Consider the following 19586-nt stretch of genomic DNA (forward strand, 5'->3'; position numbering starts at 1 on the left):
CCTTCCTTCCTTCCTTCCTTCCTTCCTTCCTTCCTTCCTTCCTTCCACTTTAATTCTTTATTTCTCTCTTTCTTCTAGCATTTGTATTCCTTAGCAGAATGTTTGACTCTTAAGGGCTTCTTCAATATTTGTTGACTTGCCTTGATTCTGCCTTTTGTTGCTTGGTGAAAGAAGTCTTCACCACCATTGCTGGATGTCATAATGCTACACATTTCCTTGTTATCTTACTCTCCTTATGCCAATAGACCATTAGAGTCCAGAATGTTTTCCCTATAGAGCTTTTCTTTTCCAGGGAAAAGAGCAATATATAAGAATTTTTAAAATGGAGCTGTAGGTAATTGGAAGTACATAAAAATAAAAGTATCCAGTACTTAGTGCATAATTCATCTCTAAACTAAGACTTTCAGTCAAATTATATTCAATTAAATTTAATAAGATAGGGCAAATAGGAGGCACAGTGAATAGAGTACAGGCCGTGGAGTGAGGAGGACTTGAGTTCATATCTGGCTTCAGACACTTAACTCTTACTAGCTGTGTGACCTTGGGCAAAGTCACTTAACCCCAAATGCACTGCCTTCCCCCTCCCCCCTGTAATGTAATGCCAAAAGAAGGCAACTTCCCAGGTTCAAAATACCAGCATAGGTGCTCTCTATTTTATTCAGTAACAAACTCAGAACAGAGAAGATCAAAACATGACATCATTCAAAATACAGCATTTACTAAGTGTGATTAAATAATCTCCAAGGCCTACCCCACCCCAGGACTTTCCAATCATTCAATCAATTACAAAGTCTCTGTTCCAAATACTTCTCCACCCCTAGGCTATACCTTAATTAAGTCCACCACAAAGCCCCTCTTCTCAAATGGAGATTAGTTTCCAAACATAAGTAAAATACATTCATTTGCTCAACCATAGAACACAAAAAGGTCAAAAGTTCCCCACCCCTGGATCACAATTGAATCTACCCCAGAGTTACATCAAGTTTAAACACAGCACTTAATACCCAAATGGAGGTCTTTTCTTCATCTTCACAGGAGGCAAGTTCTCAGCAATCTTAGTTCCTGGGGAGACAAGGCTTAGCAAGGCCATAAGATACATTGCCAGTCCCTTCATGAATTTATCCTCTGTCTGTAGAACAGTCCTAGAACCCCTGAACACATTAGCAAAGCCCTCTCCCAGGATTTCTGTAAACATACAACAAGAAAATCCTTCTTCAGGGCTTCTGAACCAACAGAAAGGCTCCCAGACCCCTGCAACAACAGCACTGTCCTTCACCAGTGGACAGTATTCATTCTGTCTGCCGGACAGTCTCCAGACCCCTGCAACAACAGTACTGTCCCTCACCAGTGGACAGTATTCACTCTCTGTCTGCAGGACAGTCTCAGGCCTTCTTAACCAAATGCCAGGTTCCAGGACTTCTTCAACAGGACAGTCTTTCACCAGTGGACAAATCTGGCAAAATAACATCAAAACAGACAGACAAAGTGCCAGCAAAACAGCCATGTCTCCTCAGTCCTTGGCAGCTCAGGGGGCAGGTCTCAAAAGTCCAGGGCAATTCAAAGCGGCCACCAGCAATCTCTTAGTCTCTCTCTCTCCACGAGGTGCTGCTTCCAAAAAGAACTTCCGCCTCTCTCTTGTCTCTCCAAATCTACATCACCAGCTCCTCCCACTTCAGGACTTTCTTTTCACATCAACAAGCCCATCCCACAGGTGGGATTAACAAACTCTGGGTTTTAATACAATCAATTTGAAAACCAAGCCAATACAGGGGAATCTTTAATTGCCATTACTATCACACCCCCAAAAAAAGACAAAAAATTTAATATGAGAGTTCATCTAATTCTAGTCCATATTAAAAAATTGCTGAACATGAATTATAAAACTGGCTAAGCAGTTAGATTTGGGGATCACTATCAATAATTCTCCCACCCTTCATTTCTATGGAGCTTCTTGGTGATAGAGGCAGCTATGTGGTGAAAATGAATAGTGCCAAGCCTGGAATCAAGAAGATCTGAGTTAAAATCTGTCCTTAGACGCTTAGTAGGTATGTGACCCTGGGCAAGTCACTTAACTGTCGTTTGCCTCACTTTCCTCAACTGTAGAATGGAGACCTACCTCAAAGGGTTGTCATGAGGATCAAATGAGATATTTGTAAAGTACTTAGCACAGTGCCTGATACATAGTACATGCTTATTAAATGTGTTTTCCCTTTCTTTTCATTGATTCAAAGGACTATGTAGCGCAGGCCAGTACATAGCCACTGAACACTGCAATTCAGGAATAGCAAGGCTTTAAAATCACATGTTCTTAAGCACTATCTTGCTCAGTAATGTCCCCTTCCCCTTAATTTAATCGAAGCATGTTTAGTCCCTACTGATTATTTGCAGGGCAGTGGGGATATTAAAAAATGCAAAATAATCCCTTCCCTTAAATTTTACTTGGGGCAAATAGAGAAAATGCCCTGATAAGGAAGAATAAGAAGGAATAAAATCATGCAAAGAAAGGATGATTACCCCCAACTAAGGAGGTCATGAAATGTTCCCCCTTGGTAGCGGCACTGTAGTTGAGTCTTATAGGATGTTACAGATTCAAGGAAGTGAAGATGAGGAGGGCATGAATTCCAGGCATAAGAAATCCACACCTATTAAAAGGTGTGGAGGTGGGAGATTAATGAGTTTAGGGAAAAGGAAGTAGGGTAGTTTCACTTGAAAATGGAGGCCATGAGAGGAAGTGATGTGAAATAATCCTAGAAAAGCAGACTTGTGACAGATTATTAGAGGCTTTACATATCAAGTCCCCCTCCCCCCACTATAAGAAAGACTAGGAAACACATTTTTCAAGGTATTGCAACCAGATAAAGGCAGATTTTCTTAGCCTCTTGAGAACAGTATCTGAAAAGTACGCAGATATCTCGCTTTGCATATAGAATAGTAGAAAGATCATTTGATTGGAAACCAAGAGATGTGGGTTCTAGACTCTGCTCTGTCATAAATCATTGCATGACCTTCACAAAGTCACTTACATTCTCTGACTTAAGGTTATGTGTCAGCTAAATGAGAATAATAATATCTATCCTGCTAAACTAAACAGAGTTGGGAAGAACAAATGGCATAAAAGATTTAAAATGCTTTGGAAAAGATAAAGTGTTTAGTTTGCGTTTTCCTTTCTTGTACACATTAAATGTAAACTTTGCAAAGGCTTTACTCCTAATAGGGAATAGAAAAGGCAAGCAAATGTTGTTCCAATATGTCTAGGCAATTCCGAAGATTATACCTGCCTTAGAACGAAAAAATGACGAGAGGACCTAGGCCTACAAGTCTGAGGTGCCTGTGACTGAGAGAAAATGCTGTATAATTCGCTGGCGGATCTGCTTAGTCTTCACACCATAGACAATAGGGTTTAGCACAGGAGGCACTATCAGGTACACGTTGGCCATGATAATGTGTAAGTTTGAGCCAGTCCTCTTGCCAAAGCGGTGCACCATAGACAAGCCAATGAAGGGAACAAAAAAGATGAAGACTGCACAGACATGGGAAACACAGGTGCTGAAGGCCTTTGACTGGGCCTCCCGTGTCAGGCCCAATACAGTCTTGAGAATGAGTAAGTATGAGAGGGATATGAGCACTGAATCTAGACCAATGGCAGAGATTATAACAATGAGACCATAGATCACATTAATACGGATGTCAGCACATGCTAATTTCATGACATCCTGGTGGAGGCAGTAGGAATGGGAAAGGATATTAGAATGGCAAAAGGGGAGGCGCTTGATGAAGATGGGCAATGGAGCCATGAGGACTGCCCCTCGAATCACAGCTGCCAAGCCAATTTTGTAAATACGAGGTGAGGTGAACACAGCAGCATGGCGCAAAGGGTGGCAGATAGCCACGTAGCGGTCAAAGGCCATGGCCAGGAGCACAGTGGACTCCATGCCAGAAAGGGAATGAATGGCAAACATCTGTACTAAGCAAGCATCAAACTGGATGGTGGTGGCATTGAACCAGAAGATAGCCAACATCTTGGGCATGGAGGAAGTAGAGATAAGGATATCAATTGTAGAGAGCATGCATAGGAAGAGATACATGGGCTCATGCAGACTCCGCTCTGTTTTTATGATGTAAATAATGGTGAGGTTTCCAAATACAGCAACAAGGTACAGAAAGCACAGGGGAAAGGCCAGCCAAAACTGAAGTGCCTCTATACCTGGGAGACCAATTAGGATGAAGTAGGTGGCACTTGTTTCATTGCCACTGGGAAATAACATGATGAAGGTGGCAGGTCAGGAGCAGAGACAATCCAGGAAAATCTAGAATACAAAGTTAATAAATTAAACCTATTGTCAGAGATTTTGAAATCCCAAATTAATCCTGATCCCAATTTAGTTGTATAGCTGTCCCATTCCCTGACCCAATCTCTGAACTCAAGACAAATCAGGATTATAAACTTAATCCCAAACTAATCTAGTCAAAATTGGATTCCCATCCTAATTTTGAGACTCATCCCTAACCTTTATCTTATCTCTGAATTCACTGCTAGTTAGAACTCTAGCCCTAATTTTAATCTCAAGCTAATTGAGCTCCATATTAGAATCAACAAGAAGGAAACAAAACATCAAACATAGTAAGTTATGTTGCTGTTGCTTTTTCAGTTGTGTCCAATCCTTTGTGACTCCATTTGGGGTTTTCTTGGCAGATATATTGGAGAGATTTGCCATTTCGTTCTCCAGCTTCTTTTACAGATAAGGAACTGAGAAAAACAGGGTTAAGTGACTTGTACAGTGTCTGAGGCAAGACATGAAGATGAATCTTCTAACTTCAGGCCTGGCACTCTATTGCACAACATAGCTGCAGTAAGAGTTATATTTGAATATAAAAGATAGTTGTAATGTCACTGGGAGATTAGCTATAATATTGAGTTTTAACAAACTTCATCCTAATTTTATCAGTTTCTTAACAAATCAAACTTAAATATAAATCAGAAAACTCTGGAACTAGTTACATGATTGACTACGAGGTCATAAGCATATGTTAACCATATATCAGTGTTTGCCTATATCTTACAAAGTTCACCTGAACAAACCACTTAACTTCTATGAAACTTTGAATATGACAATATTTTTGTTACCTGATAGTGTTACTTTAAGGAAAATGTTTTAAAATTTTAAGATTCTGGGCACGGCTAGGTGGTGCGATGAATAGAGCACTGGCCCTGGAGTCAGGACCACCTGAGTTCAAATCCAGCCTCAAACACTTAACACAAAAACTAGATGTGTGACCTTGGGCAAGTCACTTAACCCCAATTGCCCTCCAAAAAGCAAAAAAAAAAAAAAAATTAAGATTTTATCACTGTGAATACTGACTTGGAAATATGCAAACAAAGTTCATAATCTTTGACCTAGAGATTATCCTGCTAGACATAAAGACATTGATAAACCTAAAGACTCCATATGTTTACAAAAACAGCACTTAAAAAAAATAAAGATATGCAGCTAGTGGTGCAGTGAATAGAGCACAGGCTCTGGAGTCAGGAGGACCTGAGTTCAAATCCAGCCTCAGACACTTAACACTTACTAGCCATATAACCTTGGGCAAGTCACTTGACCCCCATTGACCTGCCCTCCCCCCTCCAAAAAAAAAAAGTAAAAAAAAAAACAAAAACGAGAAACAAAGCAGATGCCCATCAGCTTGGTAATGGCTGAAAAACAAATAGGGTACATAAATGTAATGAAATATTGCTGTGATATAAGAAATTATGAATATGATAAATACAGAGAAATAAGGAAAGATTTACATTATCTGATGCAAAATGAAGTAGGCAAAGCCCAGAAAACTATCTACAAAATGACTACAGCCATGTAAATGAAAATAACAACAACTAAACAACAGAGAATGAATGTGCAAAATTCCAAAGAATAGAGTTGGCCCCAAAGAAGAGATATGAAAAAAATACCTCTACACACATTTTTGCAGAAGTATTTGTGGAAAGGTGGGGGGCAACTAGGTGGTGGATAGAGCACTGGCCCTGGAGTCAGGTGAACCTGAGTTCAAATTTGGCCTCAGACACTTACTATGTGATGCTGGGCAATCAGTCGATCCTGTTTGTCTCAGTTTCTAATTTGTAAAAAATCTGGAGAAGGAAATGACAAATCACTCCAGTATCTTTGTCAAGAAAACTCCAAGTGAGATCTCAAGGACTTGAACACAACTAAGTATCAACAAATAATTAAGAAGTTGATTACAAACCTTATAATACCATATTAATATATTATTACTACTTCAAATCCAACATTAATGCTATGGTACCAGTAATAACCATTATCTTCATTTTTTTCTAATCTGAGATCTAAACTTAACCTTTAATCCTAAAGAACTTCCTGTATCAGTGGGCCTAGAAAACTAAAGAGTATTATAGAAAAACTGCCTTTACAATGTTATGGACCAACACTATTTTCACTTGTATTTTCTTAGGGTAGTAATGTGACATAGTCAACAAGAACACTGGTGCTTGGTTAAAGTGTCATCTCTACTGCTCCTAACTGGGTGTTTCTGGACAAGTCAATTAACTATTTTAAACCTCAGTTTCCTCCCAAAACTTACTATATTGATCTGTCAACTTGCTGTTGTAAACCTTAAAGCCCTCCATTGAATATGAATTTTGGAGGGGATTGCTTTGGAGCCTTTGTGAGTAGGAGCTATAATATTTTCCTAACTCTAACTCTTATTTAAACACTAATCTCAAACCCTTCATGCTAAATACAATTCCAATTCGTGACCTAATATTATCTTTCTATTTAACCCTAATCCCAGCTCTAAAAATAAAAATAATAATAATAATAATAATTCGATTCCTTAAGTGATAAAAATGAATGAGACAGCTCAACACAGAGTCAAGTCAGAAAAAAGCACAGGGAAAGCCCAGTCATAATGAGGTACTCTCCAAAACTGGGTAGCCAATGAGACCCATTAGCTTAGATTTAAGAAAGCTGGGCAGCATGGTAGACAGAGTGTTGAGAGTTAAGAAATACCCAAGTTCAAGGCCTGCCTCAAATATTTTCTAGATGTGTGAACTTGGGTAAAGCATTTAATTTATTTTTTATTCAGTTTCCTCATTTGTAAAATAATGATTTGTAAACTTGATGGCCTCTAACATCCTTTTTCTGCTCTAAATCTATAATTTTATGACTTTACTTTTAACCCAAAACTGTGTTGCCCTGTGTGGTGGTGAGCATCTGTGTGATGTTCATTCCCACAATCCAGGTTTTTGTGTCTTTGCTGTGTCCATAACTTAGTCAGAGTATTGTTATACCCATTATCTAATCTGATTGTCACAAAATTTGTGCATTTCACCTCCATTTTACCACTAAGGAAACTGAGTACCTGCGGTCAAGTGACTTGTCTTATGTCAAATAGTAAGTTAATTCCAAGAACTGGAACTAGAATGTATGTGCTCTCTTTTATCTTAACTTCTGAAATATAATGAGTCAGGGCCAGAAGGACAGAAGCATAATTAAAGAGAACAAAAAGTTCAACTGGTGTTGGAAGTATGGCTTGTGAATTGGAAAGAACACTTCAGATGGAATACTGAGAATACTAGGGTTTAATCCTAGCTCTGTTACAAACTTGAGGAATGACTTTGAGTGAATTACCTATGTCTCTGGACTTTAGTTTCATCATTTGAAAAAAAAAATAGGATTGGATTAAAATCAAGGGTTACATATCTGGGGCCTGTATAATTTTAAAATATGTTAATAACTATATTTCTATGGGATTAATTTGCTTTTAAATCCTATGTATTTTGCTTTATGCATTTAAAATCTTATTCTGAGAGAGGCCTGTAGGTTTCACTTTATTGTCAAAGGAAGTCCATGAAACACAAAAAAAAATGGTTCAGAACCTCTAGACTAAGTGATCTCTAAAGTGTCTTATAACTTTAAGATTATTTGAGTCAATATGCCCATGAATTATGAATCTAGATAGAATGTGGTAGGTCCCAAGCCCAGGGAAGGTGGATCTCCTTTTGGATTGTGTTTCTAGAAAAAGAGGAGAACAACACATCCCCTTATTTGTGCCTATAAGCTGAACTCAGTGAAACTAAGAGCTTCTCTTGATTCAGCTTCATAAAATGACCGATTAAATTACCAATGGTGACCAAAGGACAACGAGCTATAGATACTTAGATCATCTCTGCTAGAAAATATGGAAAAGAATATTCTTGGAGGTGATCCTAGAAATACCTGGAAAACTCAAAATCTTTCTTCTTGTGCCTAAATAAGGAAGTCAGTTCTCAAAAAAGCTCTTGACAAGAAGAAAATTTCAGAAGTCCTCAGATCCAGCCTCAGGAAAAGATGCAGCATTTGTAGCCAACCAGAGAAGGCAGTAGTCACAATGTCTCATTCTTCAATTCAAGATCATTTCTCTCCCAGAATCTTCTTGCTTTAGGATGAAAAGCTTCTTTGATTTTCATTAAGCTAATCCTTGAAGGGCATGTGAAAGTGTCTTAGAAGGTAGATGAACCCAAATAGGCACAGAAGAAAGAACAAGAGTAGAGCAGTAGAAAGAAAAGAGGAAGGTCAAATTATTTGAACCAGAAATAGAAACTCCTAAAAATCAAGATTCTGGAGACCTGGGGTCTCACCTTGATTTCTCAATATGAACGTTGACCTTAATCATTCTCATCTTCTTTCTGGGTCTCAGTTTCCCTTGCTTTCCAAAGGGAAATTGAGTTGCCCTCTATAGGGTTAATAAAATCATAGATTCAGATTTCAGATGCCCAACTCCTCATTTTACAGATGCTCAGAATGTAAGATCCTTGGGAACAGGGACTCTTGCTTACTTAAAGTCTCATACTCCTCAAGCATGTGGTCTCAAATGTCTAGTGCTTAAAACATAGTAAGCTTTTAATAAATTATCTATCAGTCTACATATGAATCTAGAAACTGAAGCACAAAAAGGTTAATTCACTTACCTATGGTTAATAGTAAGCTAATAAGTGTCTAAATCAGAATTTAAATCCAGTTCTTCCTAAGTTCAAATCCATGCACAATCCACTATGCCACATTTCTCTAGGTTCCTGATGTTCCCTCTCCCCAAGATAGGGCCGATAGGTCAAGGACACCACATATACTCCTTTGAAAAATACCTTCTGCCCTTCCCCAGCTCATCCCTCATACATAACTAAGTTAATGTCTGTCCTTACCCAGTGCCTAGTGGGTCTGAATGTCATTAGGTAGACAAGTGGAAATTGATGGGAAATAAGGAAGATTCTCATGACTCAGAGCTATAAATTGGCAGTGAGGAAAGGGATAATGACACAGTTTAGGATGGGGGACAGAATACTAAAACAGAAGGAATTTAAGACCTAGAGGGAACATTGGCTGAGGTAGCCCCAGAATCTCTGAGAGATGTCCCCTATTTTCATCACCCAGTTAGTTTTATACAAGGAAATCCTTTTCTCTAGCCAAACATTTTTTTTAGCACTAAAATCAGTACATCTTAACCCCAGATGCTAAACAAACACCAGCTCTGTCCATAGATAAAGTACCATCTCTAAATGCAGGCCAAACCCCTGACTCCAAAGAGGCATTATTGTCCAGAGGAAATGATGCTGGATTTCAAGTCATAGGATATTGAACAACTCATTTAATCTTCCTGGGTCTTAGTTACTCATCTATAAAATGAGGTTGTTATGTAATTCTATTAATTTAGCCATATATTGAGATCAAATCTTAGCTAACATAGACTATATTTTAATTCAGGTTGTAGCTTAAGCTTCAACCCTGACCTAAAAATACTAAATTTAAAATAAATATTAAATACTAAATATACAAAATACAAACAAAAATACTAATTGGGCACATGTTCTTCAAGGTTCTTCTTGGGAATATTAACCAACATAGGCCTAGAAAATAATTTTGAAAATTCCTTTCAATTTCTACATTTGAGCAATTTATCAGACTGTGTTTAATCCCTTTCCTCTTACACTGACTTCTCTGCTAAGCTTCAAAGTACCAAATGTTGACTTGCCCATTTTTCATTCTTCCCCCTGTGGGCATCATTCCCCCGCACTTTCACACATACATCTTATTCCCTACTTGCCTCACAATTCTCACAAGAAAGGTCGCCCTCTTCTGGACTTACCTAAACTGTAGAGCAATCGCAATCAGGAGGAACCTTTTTCTTCTCACCCTCTGAAAATAGAGTTGTGGGTTGGCTATTCTCTGGGCCTCTCTGATACTGGGGCATTTATCTTTGGTCTCTTATCATACCAATGAGTCTGTAATGTGTAGCTACAATTCTGCTTTCCCTCTTGGGAGGAGATTGGGGAAGGCAAAAATTAGAGGGGTACTCTCTGGGGATATACTTAGTACAGCAGAGAAAACACAGCTCACATGAATAAATTGTTTGTTCCTTCCTGGTGCATTTATTGAATATATTATTGACCAAAATTAGATAGAGCAAAGGATAGAAATTCCAGGGCCCAAAATCCAGCACATATGTGTGAGAACAAGAATATAAGGAGATTCTCCTCCTCCAGATCCCTTTTGAACCAAGAGACACTCTTCGCCCACTACTAAAGGACTTAGCCAGAAGGGAAGCCCAACTTGGATAGATGAGATAGCCCTAGAATGGTCCATTAGCTGCTCTGACTACTGAAACTTATTCTTTTCCTTCTGGCAGTCCACCTGGCTCTGATAGTTTCTTTAATAGAAGCAGGCTGAGTATTTTCTCCACCTCCCTGGGATCCAAGTCTCAGATCTTCAGTCTCCCTTGGGCTCTGGAAAGTGGTGTCTGGCTAAAATGTCATGAAGGGCTCCCTTGTGACCATGGCTTTTTAGAAGACACCCATCTAAACTCCCAATGTTAAACTGCCAAATATGAATCTAAGGAAAAATACATCTTCCTCTCTTCCTTTAGCCCTTTTTCCAAGTAACCTATTATTTTTTTATTATTTGACATGTTTCATGGAAATAATAAGTAGTTTCCTATTAGACTTACATTCTTTTAATTAGACTTACTTTCTTTTAAGAGTGGGCACCTTGAAACTACAAATAGTTTTAAAATCTATAAGTGTTCTTTTGCCACTTCTAAGCCTTTTTGAAGGATTCAATAAGTGATATTATTGGCATGGTTTTAAGAAATGGTAGCCCAATTTACCTCAACCAGTATTTAATTGAGTAATTACTGTGCCAGGATTGTACATAAATTAGAGGCAGTCAGGTGACATGAATTCTAGCCCAGGATTCTATCCAATAAACCAAAAGTTCTCCAAGGTAGGATATGAGAAGGGATTCAGGCAATATTTATAATTTTGATCCAGGAATAAATAAGTCATTGTTCTATAGAAGGTTGAGCTTTATTATTTATGAGTTTCTATTCAATTCTATAGGTCTCTGCACCTTACAAGTGGCTCCTTAAAATCATGGTCCTAGGGGCAGCTAGGTGGCGCAGTGAGTAAAGCGCTGGCCTGGAGTCAGGAGGACCCAGGTTCGATTCCGGCCTCAGACACTTAACACCCACACATACACACACACACACACACACACACACACACACACACACACACAAACTAGCCGTGTAACCTTGGGCAAGTTACTTAACCCCAATTGCCCTACAAAAAGGCAAAAAAAAAAATCATGGTCCTTCTCATTACTCTGATATAGGAGGAGTAATAGTAGTAGTAACTTAGTACAATGTCTGAAATATAATAGGTGCTAATACAATAAAAATGACAACTCTAGCTAGATTCATTTACTTATTCAGTGCCATAACAAACTACCAAAATATTTTTATAGCTATAAAAAATAATATCAAGACTTATCTGCAAGTATAAAAGGTCCAGAATTTGAGGGAATTAATGAAATGAAATGCTAGGTAAGGTGGCCTAGACATACCAGGTCTAAGTTGCATTATAAAGCAGCAATCATCAAAACCACTTGGTACTTGCTAAGAAATAGAAGGGTAGATCAGTGAAATAGGTTAGGTACACAAGACATTGTGTATATTATATTATTAACAATTATAGCGATCTACTGGGGCCAAGAATACCCCAGCTTCTGGGATAAGAACTCACTATTTGACAAAAAAATGCTGGGAAAACTGGAAAACTGTGTGGCAGAAACTGGGCATAGATCAACATCTGACACTTTATACCAAAATAAAGTCTAAATGTCGATTTAGTTGATCTAGGTATATAGGCTGATACTATAGACAAATTAGGGGAGCAAGGAATAGTTTATCTGTCAGATTTATGGAGAATGGAAGAATTTATGACTGAACAAGAGATAGAGAACATTATGAAATGCAAAATGGATAATTTTTATTATATTTGAGATATATATGTATATATATATATATATATATATATATATATATATATATATATATATATATATATATATATATATATATATGTAAGTTTTTGCACAAAGTCAGTGCAACCAAGATTTGGAGGGAAGCAGAAAACTGCAAAGAATTTTTGCAATCAATATCTCTGTTAAATGCCTCATTTCTAAAATATATAGAGAACTGATTCAAATTTATAAGAATACACGTTATTCCCCAATTGATAGTCAGAGGATATGAACAGGAAGTTTTCAGAGGAAGAAATTAACATAATATATAGTCATATGAAAAAAATTCTCTAAATCACTATTGATTAGAGAGATGAAAATCAAACAACTCTGAGGTGCCACATCACACCTATCAGACTCGCTAACATGGCAAAACAGAAAAATGATAAATGTTGGAGAGGATGTGGGAATGTTGGAAGACTAATTCATTGTTGGTGGAGCTGTGAGCTGATTCAACCATTTTGAAGAATGATTTGGAACTATGCCCAAAGGGCTATAAAAATGTGCATACCCTATGACCCAGCAATACCACTTCTAGGGCTATATCCCAAAGAGATTATAAAAATGAGAAAAAGACCCAAATATACAAAAAATATTCATTGCGGCTCTTTTTGTGATGGCCAAGAACTGGAAACTGAGGGGAATGCCCATCAATTGGGGAATGGCTGAACAAGTTGTGGTATATAAATGTAATTGACTACTATTGTGCTATAAGAAATGATAAATCAGTAGACTTCAGAGAAACCTGGAAAGACTTATATGAACTGATGTTGAGTGAGGGGAGGAGCAGAACCAGGAGAACACTGTACACAGTAACAGTCCACAGTGTGTGACAACTGATTTTCATAGACTTAGCCCTTCTCAGCCATGTAAGGACCTAAAACAATTTAAAGAACACATGATGGAAAATGCCAGTCATATCCATAGAAGGAACTATAGAGTTGGAATGCAGAACAAAGCAGACTATTTTCTCTTTTGTTTTGTTTTGTTTTGTCTTTTTTCTCTTTCTCATGGTTTTTACCATTCATTATAATTCTTCTATGCAACATGATTAATGTGAAAATGTGTTTAATAGGAATGTATATCTGAGCCCATATCAGATTGCAAGCCGTGTTGTGAATAGAGGGGGAAATAGAGGGGGAGAAAATCAAAAATTTATGGAAGTTATTGTTGAAAACTAAAATAAAATAATTTAATTTTTTTTTAAATGTGAGTTGTAAATGTCTGAGGAAAGAAGTGTCTTCAGATTTAATAGGAATGACCCTAAGGTGTTTTTGACAGATGTGGCAAAAACAAAAGCATAAATCATTTTTTCTTCTCCACACTCTTTTTCTTTAAAGCAATCAGGATTAAGTAACTTGCTCAAGGTTACACGGCCAGTTATTTCTGGGTGTGGTGCTGAGTATCTGAGCCCAGATTTGATGCAGGTCATCCTGACACGGTACTCCTACTCTCTGAGCCACCTGGCCGCCCCTGTCTTCTCCACACTCTTACTAGTCTAGTGATTTTCAGTAGCCACAAAGAGAGTGAAGAAATGAAAGACTTAATTAAAGGACTACAGGAAAACTGATCCCTTCACTTTTTATTCTCTTCTTGAGTCTGATTGGAGAAGAAATAAATGTAATCTGAAACATGAAGGTTTTATATTGAATATTTACATCATAATAGCTAGCATTGTTAAAGCCCATTAAATTTGCAGTGTGCTTACAGACATTTTCTCATTTTATCCTCACTACTACTATGGGAAGTAGGTACTCTTATTATCTTCATCTTACAAATGAGGAAATTGAGACACCGAAGGATTAAGTGACTTCCCTAGATTCACACAGATGGATGAGTGTTTGAGACTAGATTAGAAGTCAGATCTTCCTAACTTCAGGCCCAGCACTCTATGCACTGAGCCACCTAGCTACCTCATAGCCTGAAGCATTTTCAGGAAGAACTGTCTGACAAAATCTTGAAATACTAGAGCAAGTAATTGTGAGAGTTGTAAAAATCTCCATTAAGAATCTTGAGAAACAATATATAACCTATAAGCTCTGGGGTTTGCTCTATCAACCCATCCTCAGACAGGCTTCCCACCCTACCCCCAACACCTTCTCACACCTCATTGCCTGTAATCACTAGCATCATTCTGGCCTTAGATCTATTTAGTCCAGCCTGGGAATGGAGGCTAGAACAGATGACTTGAATCTATAGGAGCATAAAGATCTTAAATTGGGGACTTTAGAGGTTAACAAATGAAGCCTTACACTTCTGCCTAGGATGAATACATCTCCAAGCAAGATAAGTGGCCATCCAGTATTTTTTTGAATGCTTCTATTAAAAGCAACATAGAAAAACAGAAAGAACACTGAATCAAGAATCAAATGCCCAGAGTTTAAATCTAGACTCTGATGCTTACTACATGGGTGGTTTTGTTCAATTGAATTCACCTCTCTAGGTATTAATTTCCTCAACTGCAAAATAAAAGGATTAGACCAGAGGACCTCTAAGCCCTTCCCAGCTCTAAATCTATGGCTACATATTAATGGGCAGCTTAACACCTTACAAGACTGGTTGGTATATTTTTTAACAAGTTACTTGTACAAAGTTCTTCAATATTAATTAAAATATGCTTCTCTATGCCTTTGAATCCTCTTAAAGAACAAAGAACCAATCTTCTCCCTCTTCTATTTGGCAAGCTATTAGAATAGTCAGTCAGGTCAATAAGCATTTATCAAGTAGGCACATACTATGTCCCAGGTATTCGATTCAGCTCTTGGGATACATGCAAAGGTCAAACACAGTCCCTGCTCTTAAGGAACTCACAATCTAATGGAGAAGACAACATGGAAACAACTATGTAAAAATAAGTTATTTATAGGAAAAATCAAAGATGATCTCAGAAGAAACAACACTAGAATTAAGGCGGATAGGGAAAGGTTTATTTTAGAAGGTAATATTTTAGTTGGGACATGGAGAAAGTCAGAGGGCAGAGAAGGAAGGAAACAATTCCAGGCATGGGAGATAGTCAGAAAAAAAATGTCCAGAATAATAGATGGAACATCATTTTTGAGGAACAGCAGGGAGGCCATAATCACTAGATCAAAGAGTATGGGGAAGGGATAAGGTATGAGAGTACTGGGAAAATTCAAGGGGGAGGGATGATTATAAATTAACACCAGACAACAAACAGAAAATTTGGCATTTAATCCTGGAGATAACAGCAGACACTGGAGTTTATTGAGTAGGGTAGCGAAAGCACTACATTTTCTTCATGTGCAACATACTTAAATTGTTCAATTGTCACTAATATGAAGTAGGAGAAAACCCCACTTCCCTAGCAAGCCTTCTAATTCATTAATTGATTTCAGAGTTGTAGAAGGACAGGTCCATTTCACTCTCATTATTTCTTTATAATATCAAACCCACATGTAAAAAATACACTGGCTTTCCATTGTTCTTCTACTTCTTTGGTTATTATCACCATCAATTCTATGCAGAGTGTTCATTAAGCTTTTTACTGTTTATGGAGCTCTACAAAGAAAGGCACACAAATTTTGTCTCTACAAAAGAAAACACACTTAGTGGCATGTACCCACAAATAGAGAACACATAATTAGAATAATACAATGCTAATGTGCAAGGACCTGGCAGTGTAGGACGGACTGTGTCACAAAGAGTTGGTCTAGGCAAGTCAAATTGCACTTGAATTATTCCAGTTTTCCCAGTACTGGCAGTCACAGGGTATGCAGGTGTTTTTCTTAACATTGGTTATTATTTGCTACTTATCTGGGAGAGAGTTCAAGGCCTTATATTTGGGGAAAGAGATCTTGCATCTTCTTTGTATCTGAGATGAGCTCTTTTCAGACACAGCCCTCCACATTAATTATTATTATATAGTAATTATACTAATAGCTAAAATTTATGTAGATATTTTATATTTATTTAAATAAGTGTGTAAAGCACACTACATATATTTCATTTTATGATAAAAAGCAAAATATGAGTGAAATACATCTTAAATAGGTAAATAGTATTTTGTACATTGTAAGCAAAAGGAAGGGCATAATATAAGAGAGATCCAGGGGAAAACTAGGAGAATTTCAAATACAGACTATGAATAAGATACAGAATTCACCATCCAAGTGAATAAGTGAAATAAGTGAAAAAGCCACCAGTTACATTCTCATCAATCCAGGATGAGTTTTCAAGAAAAAAAAAATTAACAGAAGTAGTTAACAGCCTGCATGGTCTCATCTCCAAGATATCCTTCAAGATCCATCCAATCTCTCATGTCCTTGTGATACATAGTGGAGAACTGTTTTCTTCCCCAAGATGATAACATTTAGTCCCCCTACTTACCCAGCATCACGTTGGAACATATGGAGAATTCTAACCCTGATCTGCTTTGTTTTGGCCCCATAGACAATGGGGTTGACAACAGGTGGAAGTAGGAGGTAAACATTGGCCATGACCACATGGACCAGTGAGGTGGGGCCACCCAGCCTATGCACCACAGATAGGCCAATGAGGGGCACATAGAACACCAGGACTGCACAGAGATGGGAGATGCAGGTATTGAAAGCTTTGAAGGCAGCTCCCCGGGAAGATAGCCCTAGCACAGCTTGTAGGATTAGAATGTAGGAAAAGCCAATGAAAAGTGAATCAACTCCCATGACAGACAGGATGATGAAGAGACCATAAACGACATTGACTGTAGTATCTGTGCATGATAACTTCATAATGTCCTGGTGGAGGCAGAAGGAATGAGTGACAGTGTTACTCCGGCAATAGGACAACCTCTTCAGGATGAAGGGTAAGGGGAAAAAGAAGACAAAGCCACGGGTAAGAGCTGCCAGTCCAATTTTCCCCACAACAGGAGCTGTGAGCACTGATGCATGGCGCAGAGGGTAGCAGATAGCCACAAAGCGATCAAAGGCCATGGCCAAAAGTACAGCTGATTCCATGGCAGACAGTGCATGGATAAGGAACATCTGGGTCAGACAGAGGTTGAACTCTATCTCTTGATTTCCTGTGAGGAAGAGACTGGCCATCTTGGGCATGGTAACTGAAGAGAGAACCATATCAATGGTGGAAAGCATAGCCAAAAAGAGATACATGGGCTCATGAAGGGTCTGATCAGCACGGATGATAAAAACAATGGTGAGGTTGCCCAAAGTGGCCAAGGCATACATAAAGCAGAGTGGGAAGGCCATCCAGAAGTGAACATTGGATCCCAGTCCAGGGATACCCACTAGAAGAAAAGCTGCTGGGTGGATCAGTGTATCATTTCTTATCACCATAATGAAATCCTGAGGGGAAAGGATAATTCAGAATAGATATCTGCGATCAGGATTTGAGGAAGAGAAGGATATGGGTGGAAATCAGGTGAGGACAGTAGACAGAAAAAAAGAAAGAAACTGACCAGAAGGTGAAACCTGTAAATAAAAGACATTTGGTTTGGAAAAGGTACCTCAATCCTTTCAGACCTCTGCAGTCTCTGCCTACTCCAATTCATCTGATAAATAGTTGCAAGAATAGCTTGTCCCTAAATATCTGACAGGGATAAAGATTTGTCAGCACCTTTATTAAGTATCTCAGCCATTTGCAAATGACTCGTGACTTTAATAAGTATCTCAGCCATTTCCAAATATCTCATGATCCAATTATAAGCATTTCATAGCAAGCAACATATTTTCCAACTCTCTCACTCTACCTTCGAAGGTTCTCTGTTGTTAATCTTTGTCCTCTCTCTTGAGCTAGACTAACCCATTTCACTCATTAGGTGAGAAAACTGGAATCCCTGGAATTAATTCCCATCCTGTGGAAGTCAAGATGGACCCAAGTCATATAGCCTGACACATACAAATTGATAGCCCTGGAGATTTTCTAGCATGTACTGACCATATATCCAAACTGGAATAGTGAAGAAATACTTTAGAGGAAAGAAATTAAAACAACAGAATGAAGGATTCCAGTTTCCTCCTTCAGAAAGTATTACCTATTGAAACCTCAAATATAACTAGAGTTGCTCACTACCTTATCTGTCCAACTGCCTTCAAGTTTGAAAATCCTTATGGGGGAAGCAAATAGATGGTAAAGTCAATAAAATGCTAGGTTTGGAGTCAAGAAGAACTGAGCTGTAATCCTGCCTTAGTGACTTATTATCTGTGGGCAAATTGCTTAGCTTCTCTCAATTATAGCCTCCTAATTTGTAAAATGACAGGATTGGATTTGATTACCTCTGAGGTATTTTCCAATGTATGATGCCAGGATTTTTTATTTTACCTTAACTGTGGGAAGGGAGAATTTTAGCATAAATTTTTTAAAATAGTTTAGCAAAATCACCCTGTGATGGGATGGCAAATGGCTCCCTAACAAGCTTACCCAGGACTCTTAGGATATTTGGAGCCCACTCTTGTCCTTGATAGTAGTATTAAGGAAGGCAACCCTCCAATAGATAGCTGGCCACCAGCCTACAATGTCCCAGAGTCCCAGCAGAGCTGTCAAAGGCAGACCTCTCAGCTGCTAAGGATGGTATTTAGTATGTGACACAATCCAACCCCCTTCTTTTGTTCCATCTGAAGAGCTAGCTCTTAAATAACAAGTGAGAGAAGTTTCTAGTTTTCCTTCCTAACTGTTAGCTTATTTTACTTAAAGTCCTTTTGACAAAGTCTCATCCTTTGCTCTAAACCTCTCTTTATACAGACATCCCTTCCTCAGTGACTGGTAAACTCACCACTGGCCACAGAGAGCAGGAGCAGCTTCTGAAAAGAACTAAATACCTAGGCAAGCTTTTAAATCTGTGCTGAGATTCCTTGGGGAGGGAACATATCAGGGATAATCTGGAACCAACACTTGTTAGGGACCAAGGGATAAACTGAAAAAACCTCATCCTGTCAAAAAGGAGGGGTAGAGATGGAAACTATGGATCCTTGCTTATATCCCCTATCCAATCCCTAGGGGATGAGCTCCAAAAGCACTGGGAAAAGGTAATGCCCAGTCCCCTGGAAAGTTGAAGCTCTCATCTCCTGCTGTCCCGGGGAGACTTTTCACTAGGAGCATTCTCCTCTATAGTTGCCCTGGAATTAAAATGAATCTGGATAAGGGCAGAGGCAGGTAAAAGAAAAAAGGACAGTGAATGATTAGGAGGCTCCCATTTAGAGTGGATATGGGATGAATAAACTCATTTGTTAAGAGGAAGAGAGAGAGAGAGACAGAGAAAGAGAGAGAGAGAGAGAGAGAGAGAGA

The 19586-nt window shown here is 38.4% G+C and overlaps 2 protein-coding genes across 2 annotated transcripts; both read right to left on the reverse strand.

The window, feature by feature from the left end:
- Positions 1–3311: 3311 nt before the first annotated feature.
- LOC138177702 (olfactory receptor 51E1-like) lies at positions 3312–8489 on the reverse strand. Its single transcript, XM_069108915.1, has 2 exons — positions 8235–8489; positions 3312–4307 (listed from the first exon to the last, which is right to left on the reverse strand). Exon 2 carries the CDS (start codon positions 4263–4265, stop codon positions 3312–3314), a length of 954 nt encoding a protein of 317 aa, XP_068965016.1. The 5' UTR covers positions 4266–4307; positions 8235–8489.
- Positions 8490–16354: 7865 nt separating this feature from the next.
- Positions 16355–17638, reverse strand: LOC138177792 (olfactory receptor 51D1-like). The gene has a single exon (XM_069108992.1). The coding sequence runs from the start codon at positions 17636–17638 to the stop codon at positions 16694–16696; it is 945 nt and encodes a 314-aa protein (XP_068965093.1). The 3' UTR covers positions 16355–16693.
- Positions 17639–19586: the final 1948 nt, after the last annotated feature.

The sequence above is a fragment of the Petaurus breviceps genome, unplaced genomic scaffold (genome assembly GCF_028583685.1).
Source record: "Petaurus breviceps papuanus isolate PSGF00001 unplaced genomic scaffold, PetGlider_PUasm1.0 90444, whole genome shotgun sequence".
In the NCBI taxonomy this organism is placed as follows: domain Eukaryota; kingdom Metazoa; phylum Chordata; class Mammalia; order Diprotodontia; family Petauridae; genus Petaurus; species Petaurus breviceps.